The 16,428-nt window shown below is 38.5% G+C and overlaps 1 protein-coding gene across 3 annotated transcripts in view; it reads left to right on the top strand.

Annotated features, from left to right (window-relative positions):
- Positions 1-16,428, top strand: part of ACSL1 (acyl-CoA synthetase long chain family member 1) — a 38,612-nt gene that overhangs the window by 15,539 nt on the left and 6,645 nt on the right. For all 3 annotated transcript variants that reach the window (XM_082282203.1, XM_082282204.1, XM_082282205.1), the window contains exons 4-14: positions 235-299; positions 1,570-1,671; positions 5,275-5,374; positions 5,542-5,720; positions 8,535-8,567; positions 8,741-8,792; positions 9,570-9,643; positions 10,382-10,459; positions 12,757-12,891; positions 14,487-14,621; positions 15,452-15,547. In XM_082282203.1, coding sequence (XP_082138329.1) covers positions 235-299; positions 1,570-1,671; positions 5,275-5,374; positions 5,542-5,720; positions 8,535-8,567; positions 8,741-8,792; positions 9,570-9,643; positions 10,382-10,459; positions 12,757-12,891; positions 14,487-14,621; positions 15,452-15,547 — 1,049 coding nt within the window. The remainder of the gene's footprint in view (positions 1-234; positions 300-1,569; positions 1,672-5,274; positions 5,375-5,541; positions 5,721-8,534; positions 8,568-8,740; positions 8,793-9,569; positions 9,644-10,381; positions 10,460-12,756; positions 12,892-14,486; positions 14,622-15,451; positions 15,548-16,428) is intronic.

Genomic DNA, 16,428 nt, shown 5'->3' with positions numbered 1-16,428 from the left:
TAAACTGATATCTTGTGAAATAGAGTTCTGTGAATAAAGTCAGTGCTGTATTCCTTGGCCTAAACCAACTTTGTTGGCCTCTGTGCTTTCCCAGCTTCCTTTCCTGCACCCCTGAAAAAAAAACCTAGTTTGTCGTCTGAAGGTGTCTGCTGAGAATCTAGGGACTTAACACCAAGAGTGGTGTCAGGACAGAGGAGTTGGGGTTAAATTTTGAGTAACTTTTATCTTTTTTAGATAATGGTCCATGTCTAGGTTTTAGAAAACCAAACCAGCCATATGAATGGATCTCCTATAAAGAGGTAAGTGGTCTCTCTAACTTAGCGCTAGACTTGCTTTTGCTTGCTGAGACCATTGAAACAACATCCAGTAATGTGATATAACAAATCTGAATTATTTATAGGTGTTTTAAAGTAGTAGCAGAATATTGCAGAAAGGTTCTAGTTCCTATTACCAGTGTCTTAAGGGAGCAGCCTTAAATATGTGCAAGGGAGAGAAAAAAAAAGAGCATCTCCTGTGCTTGGTTTGTTAACCCCAAAAAATTCTGAAATAGAACTGCTATCTTGGCAGTCCTTAGCATCTCAGTGCTGAATTGTTTAGAACTTGGGCACTGCCTCTGAAGAAGCTGCAGTTCAGGGGGCTCAGACTGCTACTACTTTGTGCTTGGTTCCAAGAGGCTCACTTTACACTAGAAGTTCTATCCTCAGGTGTTGTTTGGGCTTCCTGACAACTTGTCTCCATAGTGCTGAATGATGGTTGTATAGGGTGCTAACAAATCTGCTTCTAACTAGCAGTGTGCTGCTTCTTGATCCCTGAAAATATCTGTATGCAAATCTCCATTAACAGCTGTGCATACTTAGCTTGTTCCTGATTTAATCAGTTGGTCTTCAAATTTGCATAAACCTTGCCTATTGCATACTGTTAAGGTCATTAAACACCTTCTGTGTGTAACAGACCTCACCTTTTTCCCAAGGTGACTTTGCTGGGATTTTGTTAGGTGCAACCTCTCTTTTATTAAAGCTTTACTGTTGGGGTCATGTGACTAATGTGGTTTCAAGTCATGTGCTATATAGAAAGGCTTTAGAAAACTGCCTTCCCAACCTTTGTTTATAGAACTAACTGGGTTTTGCCTCCTTGTTCTCCTGCTTTTTGAAGGGAGAAGTGCTATTCCCATAGGCACTGATTGAAGTAGAAGGATGGGATATGTAGTGCTTGTGATTAAGCAGAAATACTATGTTTAATCATTCCAGGGTCACTTCTTGGGTTTAACACAGATACAGCAAACTGGCCTTTTCTGTGTATGTATGCTTAACTTTTAAACTTACACTTAACACTTTCAAGTGTGACTAGATCAAGTGTTTCTTCTGCTGCATATTGAGTGCAAGTGTAATAATTACAATCAGTATGATGTAATGGCACTGCAATGTTTAGGTTATCAAAGTCACAGAAGGCATCTGGAATATCCTAGAAAACTTCTCTCTCATTCATACCAATTAATAGTTGTTGAGGAGAGTTTGCAATTATGAGCTTGCTGATATTTTTTTTTTCCTACCTCTTTTTTTGCCCCTCCAGGTTTCAGACAGAGCTGAGTGTGTGGGCTCTGCATTACTCCACCGAGGCTTCAAACCATCTCACATTCAGTATATAGGAATCTTTTCACAAAACAGACCTGAGGTAATTTAACTGACATTTTGTGTATTTGTGGTCTGGGCATTACTGAAATGGCCCACTCCTTTATCTCTTGGCAGTGTGCTTCCCTGCTGAGAGCCCTTTTGGTGTCAGGAAAAGCCTAAAGGCTGACGTTGTAGACCCATGAGCCATAGGCATGGCATAAGAACCAAAACTGGTAGTTGACACAATGGTTAGTGTCTTATATTGTTGGTTTTGTTTGGTTTTTTGCTCCCAGAGCTAAACGCAGAAGGCCAGAGAGCAAAAAAAGAATCAGAGAATTCAGAAGAACTTGACTAATTATCTTCTGATTTCCGGGTTGTAGAGGTTGTTTAATGGGAAGCAAATGTAGTTCTTAGTGAATGTAAACAGTACTTGGTTTCTCTTAAAAAGTAACATTAGAGAACCAAGATAATTGAAAGTGACAGGAAGTCACAAGGAGGTGTTTAAACCTTTAAAACACAAAGGAACACTTAGTGATTAAATATTTGGACAAAATGATGGGCTAAGATGATAATTCTATTTCTGCCAGATGCCCTGGGTACAAAGATTCTGGGAGGGGAAACTGCTGCTGAAGGCAAAACTTGGAAATTAATTTAATAAAAATGGGTAGAAAGAAAGTGACATAATTAAAGAAGATTACCTGACACATCTATGGGGATATTCAGGTTGATAGTGCCTACCCATTTTAACCCAGAAGTGGTTTTAGATTGCCTTTTCTAAAAATATTATGAAATATTCAGTAAGTATGTATTCTCTAGACTTGTTTATTAAATCTGTTTAATAGGACTGAATTTCTCTAGGTTTGTGTTTAGTAGCTTGAGCTAGTACTTGCTGCATTAAGCTATTCAATGTAAACCTATATTAAGACAGGGGACTGGTTCTTACTCTTTGTCAAAAGGATGCTGTCCCTCTTGATTAAACACTCCCATTTGTGTTTGCCATTATCAAAGGACATCTACAGTTCTGACAGGGTTAGAAGTGTCTTGGTCTCTTGTTGTCACTAAAATGCAAGCTGTGTGACAAGCAACTTTGGCTTCATTCTTCCTCTTTCAACCTACATCCCAAGAAAATCCTGAGCTCTTGGGTTTTCCTGCTGGAATTCCCTTTCTAACAGCTGTAGATTTATTTCTGTAATAAAAAAAGGCTGGAATATATTCAACTAGGAAGCTGTTGAATAACATGGGGTTACAGACTCTATGGTTCTGTTTCCTGTGCATATAACATGATGAACTGGAAGTAAAAAAGGGAGGCAGATGTTTTTGTTGTGCCAGTTTCAATTGCTTCTTTATAGCTCTTTGGGTGCAAAGTCTCTGCTTGGGTTAGTGAATTTTCTGGAGGTAAGCATGGAAGTGTGTGTGGTTTGCTCTTGGATCACAGAGATAAAATGCTGAAGTTTCATTGCTTTGAGTTGGGTCAGGAATGCGCTGAAAACACTTGTTTAAACCAGCAGTTTTAAATCTGGGATTTTCCCTGCTCAGAACTACTGGGTGGATGTTGTGACATCCCAAACATAATCACTAATCCAGACAGGAGAAAATGTGAAGGGGTTTTTTTTGTGTGAAATGATTCACATTTGTTACTTCAGGGAAGAGCTGCTGGGGAAATCCCCTAATGGGGAAAATCCTAGCATCTGACTTGCTTAAATATGAAAAAACCAAACTTGGATTTGTAAATAAAAGTATTACTTTCTTTGAGTTCCTGAAAAACAGTCATCTCTTCTGGAAATGAGGAAGTTTTGTTTTGGATTGAGAAAAATACACTTTCCCCTAAAAGAGCAGAGCCATGTCAGAAAAGAAACTGGAAGTCTGACTGTTGTCTATATTCAATACAAGTTGCTTGCTTGGGCTTTGAGAGAACTCAAGTGTCAGGGTTTGATATTTATATTTACTCTTAATTTTAGAAGCAAAATGGAGGGGGAAAAAGGCATCTTGGTAGCCCAGAAAATAAAGTGCTGTTTGTACCATTGAGAATGATGGTGTGCCAGAGTTGTTGGAGGCTGCAACAGGAAGCTTTTATCACTGCGTGCAGCTTCTGAAGTCTTGCTGTAGTAGACCCCCACCCTATTAAAATAACTACTAAACTTCTGGCTGCTGAACAGCACCACAGCTGCCCCCTTGTTACATGTCCTGGAGGATGCTGTTTAGGAAGAACTCTTCAGTGCATCCTTTCATGGTTATTATAAAGGTGCCTGCTTAGACTTACCAGTATGTATAATGTCTTCATGAAAGTCTAGCTACCTGTTAGCTGGCCTTGTACTAGTTTTATAAGAACTTTTTGGACAAGAGGTGTACAATTTGCCCATTGCATGAATGCTGTCAGAAAAATTTCCTGTGTTTAAGGCTGTCTCAATCAATAGAGTACTTTGAGAAACTGGCCCCTAATAAACAGTTTGTAAAACTGAGTTTTGGCAACTTTAACATAGTCTCTATTAGATATTTTATGGAATAATCAGCTGAATCATGTTTAAACTCGTCATCATGGGGGGTTGAGGTAGCTGGCTAGTCCTGCAAAAACACTGGAAAGTGTAACAGTTTGGGGGAGGGGAAAGGAAACACCCCTGTTAGTGCAATTCTTGTTGAATTGTAACTTCTGGTAGCTTTTAAAGATGGATACTATTTCGTTCCTGTCGTTGGGACTGACTAAAGGCACTGACAATTTTTGTCACTCTTTGATGGGAAAATCAGAAATATTCCAGTTCCACTGGCTTCTGTGTGTCTGGAGGCTCCCATTTGGGGGGTTGCATGCTATTCTATGTTTTGGTGTAGCAAGTTGATTACAAACTACACCCAAGTTTTACTATTAAAAAAAGAATTGCATTACTATTTTACCTTGATTATACTTTTCATGAAAATAGGTTGGCTGTAATGCATTGCAAGCTCACATAGCACATAATGCTGCAATATTCATTATGTTTATTGAGTACTCTACTTGTTAGCAGGTAAATCCTTCTTACTGCAGCTTGTAGGGATGTATTTGCATTTTTTTATGCAAGTCTTCATATTAGATTCCTGTAAAGAATGGTTAGCGCTGAGAAATGGTGAGAAACTTTCTGGGGCTGGCTCTCCAAAGGACTTCTACTTTAATTGCGTATGTTGCATGTCTGACCATCAAATGAGAATGCAGATAATGTAGGGGTAAGAATACTGTGTGTATATAAATTTAATGTGTCAAGACATAGGTGAATCCTTTACTGGTTCATGGTAATATGGAATATTAAAGCTTTGCCTACCTCAATAACATAAAACCAATAAAAAAGTCAAAAAAACCTTTTGCTCCAAGTCTTTCTGTTTGTAGGTAAACTGAGGAGACAGGTAATGTTAACTGCTTTTTTCAAAAGTACTTAATATTACTTTTAGGGATAGAGTTGAATTTTATTGGATTGGATTCTTTCCTATAGCTCCTTATTATTTGGGGATTTTTTCCTCCTTCCACAGATAGATCTTCAAATTGAGAAAATGATACAAACTGCCACTTACTTTTTAGAAAGACTTGTCCAAGTGAGCTGTGTCCTATTAGTTTCCTTGTTAGAGTTTACATATGAGTCTTTCTTGGAGGTCTGTTACAGTAAGCAAAACATAGTGACTTTCATCTCTTCTCTTTGTGCAGTGGGTCATCATTGAACAGGGATGCTATGCATTCTCCATGGTGGTGGTGCCACTCTATGATACGCTGGGAGCCGAAGCTATTACATACATTGTGAACAAAGGTAGGACACTTTCAGTAGCTCAGCAGCTGAATAGGTGATGACAGACCTGACTGAGGGCAGAACTGTAACCTTCTTTGGAAAAGTCTTCCATTGTGATGTACTTCAGTATGTATGGATCTAGTCTAAATTGAACTTGTCATGTTTATAATATAGTTCTTTTTCATCAGCTGACTTGTCATTGGTTTTCTGTGACAAACCTGACAAGGCCAAACTTCTACTAACCAGTGTGGAAAAGGGAGAAACTCCAATACTCAACACCATTGTTGTCATGGAGTCTTTTGGTGTGGATCTTGTGGAACGTGGCAAGAAGTGTGGTGTGGAAGTCTTCAGCATGAGAGAAATAGAGGTAAGACTGCTTAACTGCTTTCATCCCATTTACTTGTGATGGATTTGTTTCAAAATACTTAAGTTTTTGTTGGATTGAAGTTCACACAAAAATATAAAAAATAATAGCAGGAAAACAACTTGCTAATGGTGTTTCACAATGCTTAAAGTATAAAAGTGGATGTGCCAAGATGACAGAAGGAAAGCTTTATTAACATGGTCCAAGACTGAACACTGGATCTGAGTGTTAAGGCTTGCCCATGTGAAGCATAATGTGATAATTATATACTGTGACTAATATTTTAGAAATTCTTATTTCAAGATGAATCTGTGTAGGTTTTGGCTTTGTGAAAAGTGGCATTTTCCCCTGTACACGGAATCTACAAGGTGTTTGCTGGGGCAGAAGGAAAATGTCAGTCAGCTTTTTAACAGGATAAAGTTATGGTGATGTAGGGGAATGAAACTTCCAGGTTTTGGAAGTAGAAACCATTTTGATTAACCACCTGATGTCCAAGTCTCGGTTTTGATTGTAGTTTATTTTGTCTGCAGAGATCTCTTATGCAAGTTTATTTCATAACTTCACTCATTTGGAGAACCCTTTCCCAGGATCAAATTGCATGAAGTACATCTTTACTGTGATATTATGAAACTGGGTTTAAACTGGTTTCAGCTGTAGTTCTGATGAAGGCTGGGCTCACTAGGCTTTGAGTATCTCCAGAAAAATGTGTTTGTCTTGTGCAGGTGTCAGTAACTGGTGTGAAATGCCTCATTTCACTGAACTTGTTTTCGCAGCAGTTAAGACAGCCATGTTAATAGGGCCACCTTCTGGTAAAGATACAAAAACGTCAGCATGCCTTCTTTCAAAAGAAGATTGGCTATATTGAAGCTAACTGGCTTCAGTAAGTGTGCCAGGTTAAAATGAGGCTAACAACATTAAATGGGGCTAGATTCAAGTCACTCATAGTTCACTGGCCAAAGGGTTGGATTGAACTTAGAAAAAGAGTGGCCCAACTGTAAGTTGTTAGACTAAAATTAGCTTCTTTCCTTGAGTTGAACTGCAGTTTTTGACAGAGAAAGATGCTTTCCACTGGATCTTCTTGGAAAAACAAAACTGAGGGTGAATGTTGTCTTTACATAAGATGTTTGTATGCTTAACTAGTGATTTTCAGTAGTACCATGCAGCTCTTACTGCATTAATGCAAACATCAAGTAATAGGTGTTCCAAGAGCCTTTTGTTTAAATGTCTGAAGAGAAGTCAGAGGCAAACTTAAATATTTCTAATAATGCTTCAGTGAACAGGAAAGTTTTTTCACTTGTTTTTTTAAGAGGGTAGAGACTTTTTGTGTCTCCTGAAAGGTAACTATGAGCTGTTTAGGAGCTTAGATTAGAATAGAATGACTATTTCTAGCTTTAAGTAGTTGTTTTCTGGATTTCTGGTTTGAGTTTGCTCAGCTGTGCATGGGTTACGTGAACAGTTCCTCCATGTATCCCCTAGAAGCAATCAGCTCAGTTTCTGATGCCCAATATCTATATGTATCGTGTGGTTACTTGTAGCTGAGTAACTGTGAACAAATGGCTCTTAAATAAAAAGAGATGGTGGAGTTTGGTTCTAAGACATCAAAACAAGGGTCTGGAGATCTTAGCTGTATATTCAGTAAATCCCAGATTTTACTCAAAGTGGGTTGTAGGGAGGTACTGAGCTTATGGTGGTACTTGAAATGGAGGTGCTGTACTGAGCAGACAGCTGTGTTGCCATAGTGGTAAATCTTTGCATAATGCACCCTTGCAAAAAGGCAAGCCTACAGGTACGGGAGGAGCGTTAACTGTGTTTCCAGACATTCCCTTTGTCTTACACCTCTTTGGGTAAGTCTTGACAGGTGCATCATACTAAAGAAGTCTAGGGCTCAAAGGAATGCATATGCTATTATTGTGTACTTGGAAGGTAAAGGCAGTGGTGAAATTGCTGCCTGTCCTTGAAGGGTGCTTCCAAAGCTACTAACAGAAGGTCCTCTTTAACTTGCATAAGCCCTTAAGCTTACACTGTTTCTAGTCTTTCATAGGCATGACAGTAGTAAGTCTTGGTTTGAAACTTTAAAGCTCATAGATACTGAACACTGGCTTGCAAATATTTCCTCTTATTGACTATATCCTTGGTGGTAAAAGGATCGCTTTGGTATCCTTTCCCTTCTGCCTAAAGAACCCTAACATTCGTGGTCAGATCTCAGTAACTAAGGAGGGAGAAGGGGGTTGGGTGAGAGTTTCTCCTGTGTAAAAGGAGTAAAAACCAGCAATGGAACTCTGTCTTCCTTGTCACAAGCAGTGGTGGAGGTGCTTGCTGAGATGAATCTTGCTTCATTTACTCAATAATTCAAATATTCAATAGTTGTTAGTGGCACATCTTCTGCATGAGGTATAGGATTGATTGTCTGTCTTATCATAACCTTGAACTTCCCTAGTGAGTGACTTCTAGTTTATTAGCTGGAGAAAAACCCTGTGAGTTAGATTAAGTTATCATTTTTGTATTTGTAGAACATGGTAGTTATTCTATATATATATTTAAAATGTCCTGTAAAGCCTTTGTTACTCTTAAAATAACCATAGAATCCCAGAATAGTTTGGGTTGGAAGGAACCTTAAAGATCATCTAGTTCCCACCTACTCTCCAGCCATGGCCAGGGGTGCTACCCATTAGCACTGGGTTGCTAAACAAGTTAAAATGCCTTAACAGAGAGTCTAAATAATGAAGTACTATAGTGTTTAGTAATGCTTGATAAATTTAAAGAAAGAAAGTTACATGCTTATGTCTAAACTCTCTCTCTCTTCTCTCCTTTCCGTAGGAGCTAGGAAGAGCACACAGGCAAAAACCTATGGTAAGTGTGATATTGATTCAAGTGACAATGTGAAGCTGGTTAGCATTCTTTAGGGAAACTTGCTAGTTTGATCTCCCGTAGCTCAGAAGTAACACTAGTATCCTGATGTTTTGCCCAGGAAAATATTTTTCCTTGCTATCTTAACCATACTAATACTTTCTTAACTCTCATAGCCTCCAAAGCCAGAAGATGTAGCAGTCATCTGTTTCACCAGTGGAACAACAGGTACAACTCATTATATTATGTAGAATTTATTATTTTGTGTGTGCAAAAATAATTCAGAAGCCCTCCTACTTTCTTTCTTTCCAAGATTTACCCTTGCTGCTGCACCTTTTTGGCAAGTAGTAGCTGGGGTAGTGTTATGATAAGGTTGCCTTTGATTTTTAGAATTTTTTTTTCCATTTATCAATACAGAGTTGCAGTATTGGGGGGTGGAGATGTTACATTTTTGTGCTTGGAAGTAAATTAAATACTGAATTTGTGTTTACATAATAAGGGCTCTGCATCAGACTTCAGACTATCAGTTCTTCCATAATCTTTTTTTTGTATTTTATCAGCAAGATTGTTCCATAGGTCTAAGCAACCTTGCTGTAAGACCAAACAGACTGTCTAGATGTCACTCACTTGACATTTGTGAATTAATACCCACTGGCATGGAGCATAAGGAAAGACTGCAGTAGCAAGCTACATTTTTAAAACAGATTGAGAAAAGAAATCTGGATTTGGTAGCTGTGTCTTCACAGAAGAGTTGAATTTTGAATGAGAAACATATCCAAAAACATGACAATTTCTCAAGGCTTTGGGCGCCTTAAAAAATTATATGACTTCATCACAAACTTGTTACTTAACTGTTGCCAGCTGTTCTTGACAGTGCTTTGTTTAATTGATACACAAAGAAATGTATTAATATTAAAGAATGCTATCAGATTTGTTTTGCCTACTGCTAGCTGAACTTTAATGATGTAAATTTCACTGTTGAATCCTGATGTCCTTCTTCCTTAGGAAACCCTAAAGGAGCTGTGATCACTCATCAAAATATAGTCAGCAATGCTTCAGCTTTTGTGAAAACTACAGAGGTAAACTGCCAAAGATAAACATTGTGGACTTGCTTGAAGGGAAATAATCTCATGAGTAAAACAAACATTGAAATCTCCAACTTTGGTCTTAAATTTTAGTAAGATCCAAGTGAAAATGCAACTTGACAGTACTCTGTGCCCACTAGTCAGAAGTCAATGTTTTCTGGTTATTCTGTCATGGTCAAGAAACTGACACATTTCCAATCTGTTCTGATGTAAGCAAAGTGATACAATAATCCTGATGTGAATGTACATGATACACTGTAAGCCCATGGCAGAATATCTCATTAGTGCAAGGAGAACTGTTCTTAAATTAAGCAACTGGTCTCACAGTTAGCTCATGTAAGGCACTTCTGATATCAACCTTAGGGTAAATTGGATAAACAAGCTTCCTAATCTAAGATGAAAGTGTATGTTTTCAAACCAATAGTATTTTAACCTTTTTTGTCCCCCTGCTCTCCCAATATATGTAATGGAACTCTATGGCTTCTATCAGAATTTATTTCTCTTCAGACTCCTATGAATGATAAATTTTACTAATCTTCTGCTGTGCATCTTTATTCATGTTAGAAAGTCATTGCTGTAATCTCTTTAATGAAAAAAGACAATGCAGCTTCATTACAAACAAAACTAAAGCAGGGGCTGTGCTCTAGAGTTTAGGTGCTAGATTTCACTGTTGTGTTTAATTTGGGAAAAATAGAGAATCAATGAGAATTAAACTTTTGCTAACACTTCCAGAAAACATTTATACCTTCCTCTGATGATGTTCTGATATCATTCCTGCCCCTGGCTCATATGTTTGAGAGGATTGTTGAGGTAAGCATCTGTTTGTTTTACTGAATTATTGAGAAGCGTTATTTTTCTTGCAGAATGCATCCAGGTGATACATGCTCTTCCTTCTTGACTCTTGCAAGTGTGTGTGAAAGCTTGAAATAAGGTTCAGGCAAGCAGTGTCCCGTAAGCAGTACATAGTGAGCACTAGACAATTGGTTTTCATGCCAAAATATAAACATTAACCTTAGAGCTAGGGTTAATAAAAACTGGTTCACTAGAATGTGAGACCATCCTTTAGCACATGCACACTGCCTAGAAATTACTTCCAATATAATTAGTGCTTTATTAAAAATCCATGCCATTCTTTAGTCTGCAAACCTCAAAAATTTATTTTATGAGGCATCCTGTTTGCTTACACAAAACTAATTTTAAATTGAAACTTACTATTGCTTCTAAGAAATTTCAGTGAAAAGGAAGGGATTTTGTTTCAGTGGAATTTTCTTCCAAGAAATGGAAGTGGCTTTTAAAGCCACTTGAGTGACAAACTTTGAAGTTCTCTTGGATCACTTGTTTTACCATATAGCAAAATCTGAGGCTTATTTTTTGAGAATGAAAGGACTGAGGTTGTCGTAATACTGGCAGTCTTGAGGACCTCTGAGCCTATGCTGGGTATTATGCATTATTGAATAGATGCAGTTCCCTTGTGCCTCTATTGTATGTAAGATGTTCAGGTGTTAATTACTGCACTTATTGAAGCTGGATTAACACCTCTTCCTTAGGTGAGATTGCAGATACATGTGTTGAAGGTTTATAGAGGGAGCATCCATGAAAGCACGAAAAGGCATATGAAGCCAGAAATTGTTTTATGACTTCTTTTAGGAATCCTATGTTTTCTACTGATGTGTGTATATATACATACAAAAATGTATATATTCATATGTATGTCATATATATGTATGTGTGTGTCTATGTTAAAAAGATTTGGAATAGTACATATCTGAGGAATGCCCCTGGGCATTCAGCACTTTTTCTAGCTGGTAACCTTGATAGCAGTTATACTTCAGTGTCTGTTTTACTCCCCTGTCTTGCACTGGAACATACAAGCTCTGTAGGTAACAGCTCTGCTTTTGATTATGCAGTGGAAACAAGATGGGAATTTGTATTTTAAAGGACAAAATGAAAAGAGTCTTTGGATTGCAGTATTCCTCTGCTGTTTGAGGCCTGTACAAAATAGCTGGTATATCTGCATAAGGAAATTAACTAAGAACATTACTGGTAGAGAGGAGAAAAGATTTCTTGCTGTTTGGGGCAGAGACGAAGACAGACTCTGTGAGAACCAGTCTTTAGAGTTCTCTTTTAAAGTAGATGTTTCCTTGGTTTTGGCATCATATGGAAGTTAGAGGGTCAATGAACTTGACTTGACAAGTATGTTCCCACCTAGTAAAGACAGTTGCTGATCAGTCTATATAGATTGATATAGTTGCTCCTTTTAGTAGATGGTGGCAAAACACAGGTGGAGGGGGAAAGTGACATTTTAGCATGTCTCATGCAGCAAATAAGAGAATGGATAGTAGGAAATGGAGGAGTAGGTGTTATGGAGGAAGCAGGAGAAATAAAAGCACATAGGTATAAACACAAGGAGAGGAGAGATGTTAAAAAGTCAAAAAAATAGGAAAGTAAGGGGGGGTGTGTAAAGTAGGTGGTGAAGCTTCTAGACAGAAAATATGGAACACAATAGGATTAAGTCTGCCTACCTTTGTGTAGGTCTGAAGTGATGCAGAAATAAGCTTTGGCTCTGCTAGAATCTTCTAAAGAGCATCTTGATAACCTAAGAGCAAGTCCTCTGCTCACATCGGTCCTGTGAAATCAGAAGGAAAACCAGAATGCAAGGAATGGAAATAAACTAGCATAAGGCAGAAATCCTCACTGGACTAGTAAATAGCATGTGCTGACTATAAATACAGAATTTTTAGGTATAAAGTAGGGGACAAACAGAAGTCTAATATTTTTAAATAAGCTTGTTAAATATTTCAAATGGAGAAGTTCTGCTTTTCAGTCTTTTGCTACCTCTTGAGTCACCGGCATTGCCTTATTTGACTAACTGCCCTTCTTGGGTAGGGGCTTTTGTGCTAAACTTGAAAGTCTGGTTTGTGTATGCCAGACATGTCTTGCTACTTGGTCTTTCTAGTGCTTTCTTTATAGTGTCAGAATGCTGCAAAACTAGTCCAGAAGTTGAGAGAATTTAAGGTGGATCTACACTGCATAGGATTGTCATACATATAGAGCTGGGAACACATTGTACCTCCTGCATTTTCAGAGTGTTTACTTTTTTCTTACAGTGTGTGGTTCTGTGCCATGGAGCCCGGATAGGATTCTTTCAAGGGGATATCAGACTGCTAATGGATGACCTAAAAACACTGCAGCCAACTGTATTTCCTGTAGTACCAAGACTGTTGAACAGAATGTTTGACAAGGTAAGTTTACAGGCATGAGTCCAGACCTGTGCAGGCTTTTAAGAGACTCCGTAAAGTTTGTGCTGCCAGAGAAGGAGTAACTACTATGCCCTGGGATATTAAATTGGCATGCTAACAACTCTTTCTGAAAGAGAGCTGAAAGTGCAGGGAGTAGTACTGGTTGCATTAAAACACTTACAGGCAGCAAATACTTGTGTTCAAAAGTCTGACTAGGGGACTTGATTCTCTCTGTCTTGGTTAATGGATTAGTGCTTTGCTCTGAGCAAGTTATTTGAGTCCAGTCTACAACACGAAAATGAGGCTTGGCATCTGCATGCCACTTTTTTAGCATCTGACTCATGGAGTGGAATTTGCAAAGCAAGGTCAGGTGTTTGCTTATGTTTGCATGGACACATACAAATTTCCTACACGGCAGCCAGTGTGTCCTAGCTGGGAAAATGGTAAACCAGCCAGCTGGGAGTGCTGGGGACAAGGTGTGTCAGTACCCCCACTCCTGTGTGTGCTGCATGCCTGCTCAGCGTCATCTGAGATGGGAATTTGAAAGTAGATTCTTTCTTGAACTTCAGGTTTTAACTGGCCTTTTGCATATGGGTGACTGACTCCTTTTAGGATACAGCCAGGGGAGCTAAAGGATATAATAAATCCTGTGACTGCTAAAGAAATGGCAGAGCTGTCTATGCCGTAGCCAGGACATTTCTCTGATCATGAGACTAGAGGAACACCAAGTAACACAAGGTTCTGTTTGGCTCAGGAAAAACTAGTGCAATTGGAATCCATTTGGAGGGGAGGAAAACCTGAGACCAGGTTTTAGTACTTAAAATGTATCTCCTCATTCTGCTCGCACATGCTCTACTGGAATTTGAGAAGCAAAGTCAAAGCTTGGGACTTAGTTCTATTATTTTCTCTTGTGTGTTTAGTCTGGTGCCCTGAGGCTTCCACTGTTTTCAACCTCACCTACCCTTGCAGTAACCTAGCATGTGAAGCCAGCAAGTTGGGAAGTGGTGTGTCAGGGGGCCATAATGCTGCAGTCTACATCCTTTCAGGCATAATGCTGAGTCTTCCTCTTTCCAAATGAATATACTAACATGTGGGGTGCTCTTGAGTCTGCTCTCTGGCTTCCTGAGAACAACTAGAAGGAGTGTTTGTGAAGTGATCTAAAGTGCAAATTTGTATATGCAAGGTAGATTTCCATTTGGTGTTTCTGAAGTGACCTGCATCTCCTTGCAACACCCCTTATTACTTATGTATTATGATAGGGTGCTTTTCAGGAAATGCTGAGGCTTCTGCTCAGTTTGAATTTTGAAGATACTAGAATAAAGAAGTAAACCATCCATTTTCATTCATATGTTTTAACAAAGAAATTATACATTGAAACAACATCACACAGTTTGATGGATATCAAGAATCAGTTAAGTGCCAATTTCAACCCTTGAACTGAGGTCAAAATAAAAATGCACAAGTATTTCTTTCTAGAATTAAGATGCCTATCAATAAAGGTTGTTTTAATTTATTTGGTTTTCACTGTTGAGTCTCTATGCATGCATCTGTAAGGAAAAGGGAATGGTATTCTAACCATAGTCCATCTTTCTTAATAGATTTTTGGGCAGGCAGATACTTCATTAAAGAGGTGGCTGCTGGATTTTGCTTCCAAGAGGAAAGAAGCAGAACTCAGAAGTGGTATCGTTAGAAATAACAGCTTCTGGGATAAAGTCATCTTCCGTAAAATACAGGTATGCTTGAAAGCCTCTGAGTTGAAGTCTGCAATTGTTGAATTTCATAGGGATGGTTCATATTTCATAGGAATATAGTCTGGTATGGCTTTTTCACTGATTAAAGACTACCTGGCTACTCAGAGCAAAAATCAGAGCTATCTTTTTATTTTCAATCTCATTTTTTCAATTCCCTTAGTTCTCAGAGTATCAGCTAACTGTATTAAGGAAGTGTCTTGGGGTGACTTTATGATGTGTATTCTATATTGCTGCCCTCTGCCCAGAAATTAGGGCAGAAATTCAGTCACTCTGAAACAGTCTGGTGCTTCTCTCTTGACACTTTGAAAGCAAACATTGTCCTTCTGAAGAAAGAATGCTAAGTATGACACAGTGCCACCTGTAGCCCCCATTGTCTTCTCCCTGTTGGTCGCTAGTAAGTTATGCCTGCTATTATATCTGAGACTCACTTGCTATGGCCTTAACCTTGGCTGTACAACATGCCCATGTGGCTGCTTTTTATAGCATTCAGTATGTATGAGAAGTTGATACAAGGCAGTTAAAAATAAAGCCATCACTGTAAGGCCATGGCTTGAGCTCTTCTTGGCAGAGTCTGCATTGCAGTGACATCACAGTCTGTATAGATACTGTATGTTTGAGATCCCATATCTTCTAGCCATTAATGAAACTAAAAACACTGCAAGAAAGACAGCTTGCAACAGCAGACTAAACTTTTACTCTCTAACATTTGTGGGTGGCACTGTAGGTGAACAGTGGCTAAGGGTGTCATAAAAGGTGACTCGAAGTTTTTCTAAAATGCTTTTGGTGTCCACAGTATCTTGTGTCTATTGTAGGCAAGTTTGGGAGGAAAAGTAAGGCTGATGGTTACAGGAGCAGCACCTGTGTCTGCAAGTGTACTGACCTTCCTGAGAGCAGCTCTTGGCTGTCAGGTGAGTTGCCTGGCCTTAGTCCTAAACCCTAAATATTTTAATATCCATCTCCAGGTTTTTTAGAGTTTTTCTAGCAGTCTGATTATATGGATAACTCTTTCTGGTATTCTTGGAGACCATACAAGTGCGTGCTCTTTTCCCAAGCTTCTCTCAGTCCCATGAAATTTCCATATTCATCCCAAAGTCTTTTAACTGAAGTAATCAGCTGTCTGAAGTGTCGTTCCTGTCTTAGAGGAAAGATTTTTTTGATGGGCTGCAGTAAGCAATAACTTACATACTTGATTTAAGTTTCTGGAGTTTGCCTTGCTTACAGAAGTATTTGTAACCACTGTAGAAAACCTAATAATGTGATGATATTGTAGTGTTGCTGTTTTGAAGATGAGGCTGGGGTGAATCAGATTGCGCACATTGCATTTATCTTCAGAGTCTCTTCAAAGTATTTGCTTTGAGGTAAAATTTGAACAACAGTGGCATAGAACAAATGTGTTGAAATTAAATAAATTTCAAGGATAGGAAACAAAAATACTCTAAAATATTAGGCTTTCATAATTTCCTGAAGTTTTTCAGCGGTGTGCTGGTGTAACAATGCATTTTGCACAGAAAAGGGAAGCCTGTCTTGTGTATAACAATCACAGAGCTGTGATGGGGCATACGGATTCCATTTCCGGCTGTCTCAGACAAAGCTATTTTTAAATTACATGAATAAAGTCACTACTAGTGCTACGGTTCTTCATTTCTTTCTTGCTTCCTCTGCTGTTTTCTGTTTTAATCTAAATAGGTGTCACATACTGTGTGAAACTGAGTGAAACTGAGTAAATATTGGAACTGAAGGTGGAATATTAGCACTTAAAATTGTGTATTGTGATGAAACTAATAAATCA

The sequence above is a fragment of the Coloeus monedula genome, assembly GCF_965178545.1.
Source record: "Coloeus monedula genome assembly, chromosome: 5".
NCBI classification, from domain to species: Eukaryota; Metazoa; Chordata; class Aves; order Passeriformes; family Corvidae; genus Coloeus; species Coloeus monedula.
This window is presented reverse-complemented; position numbering and strand designations above follow the sequence as displayed.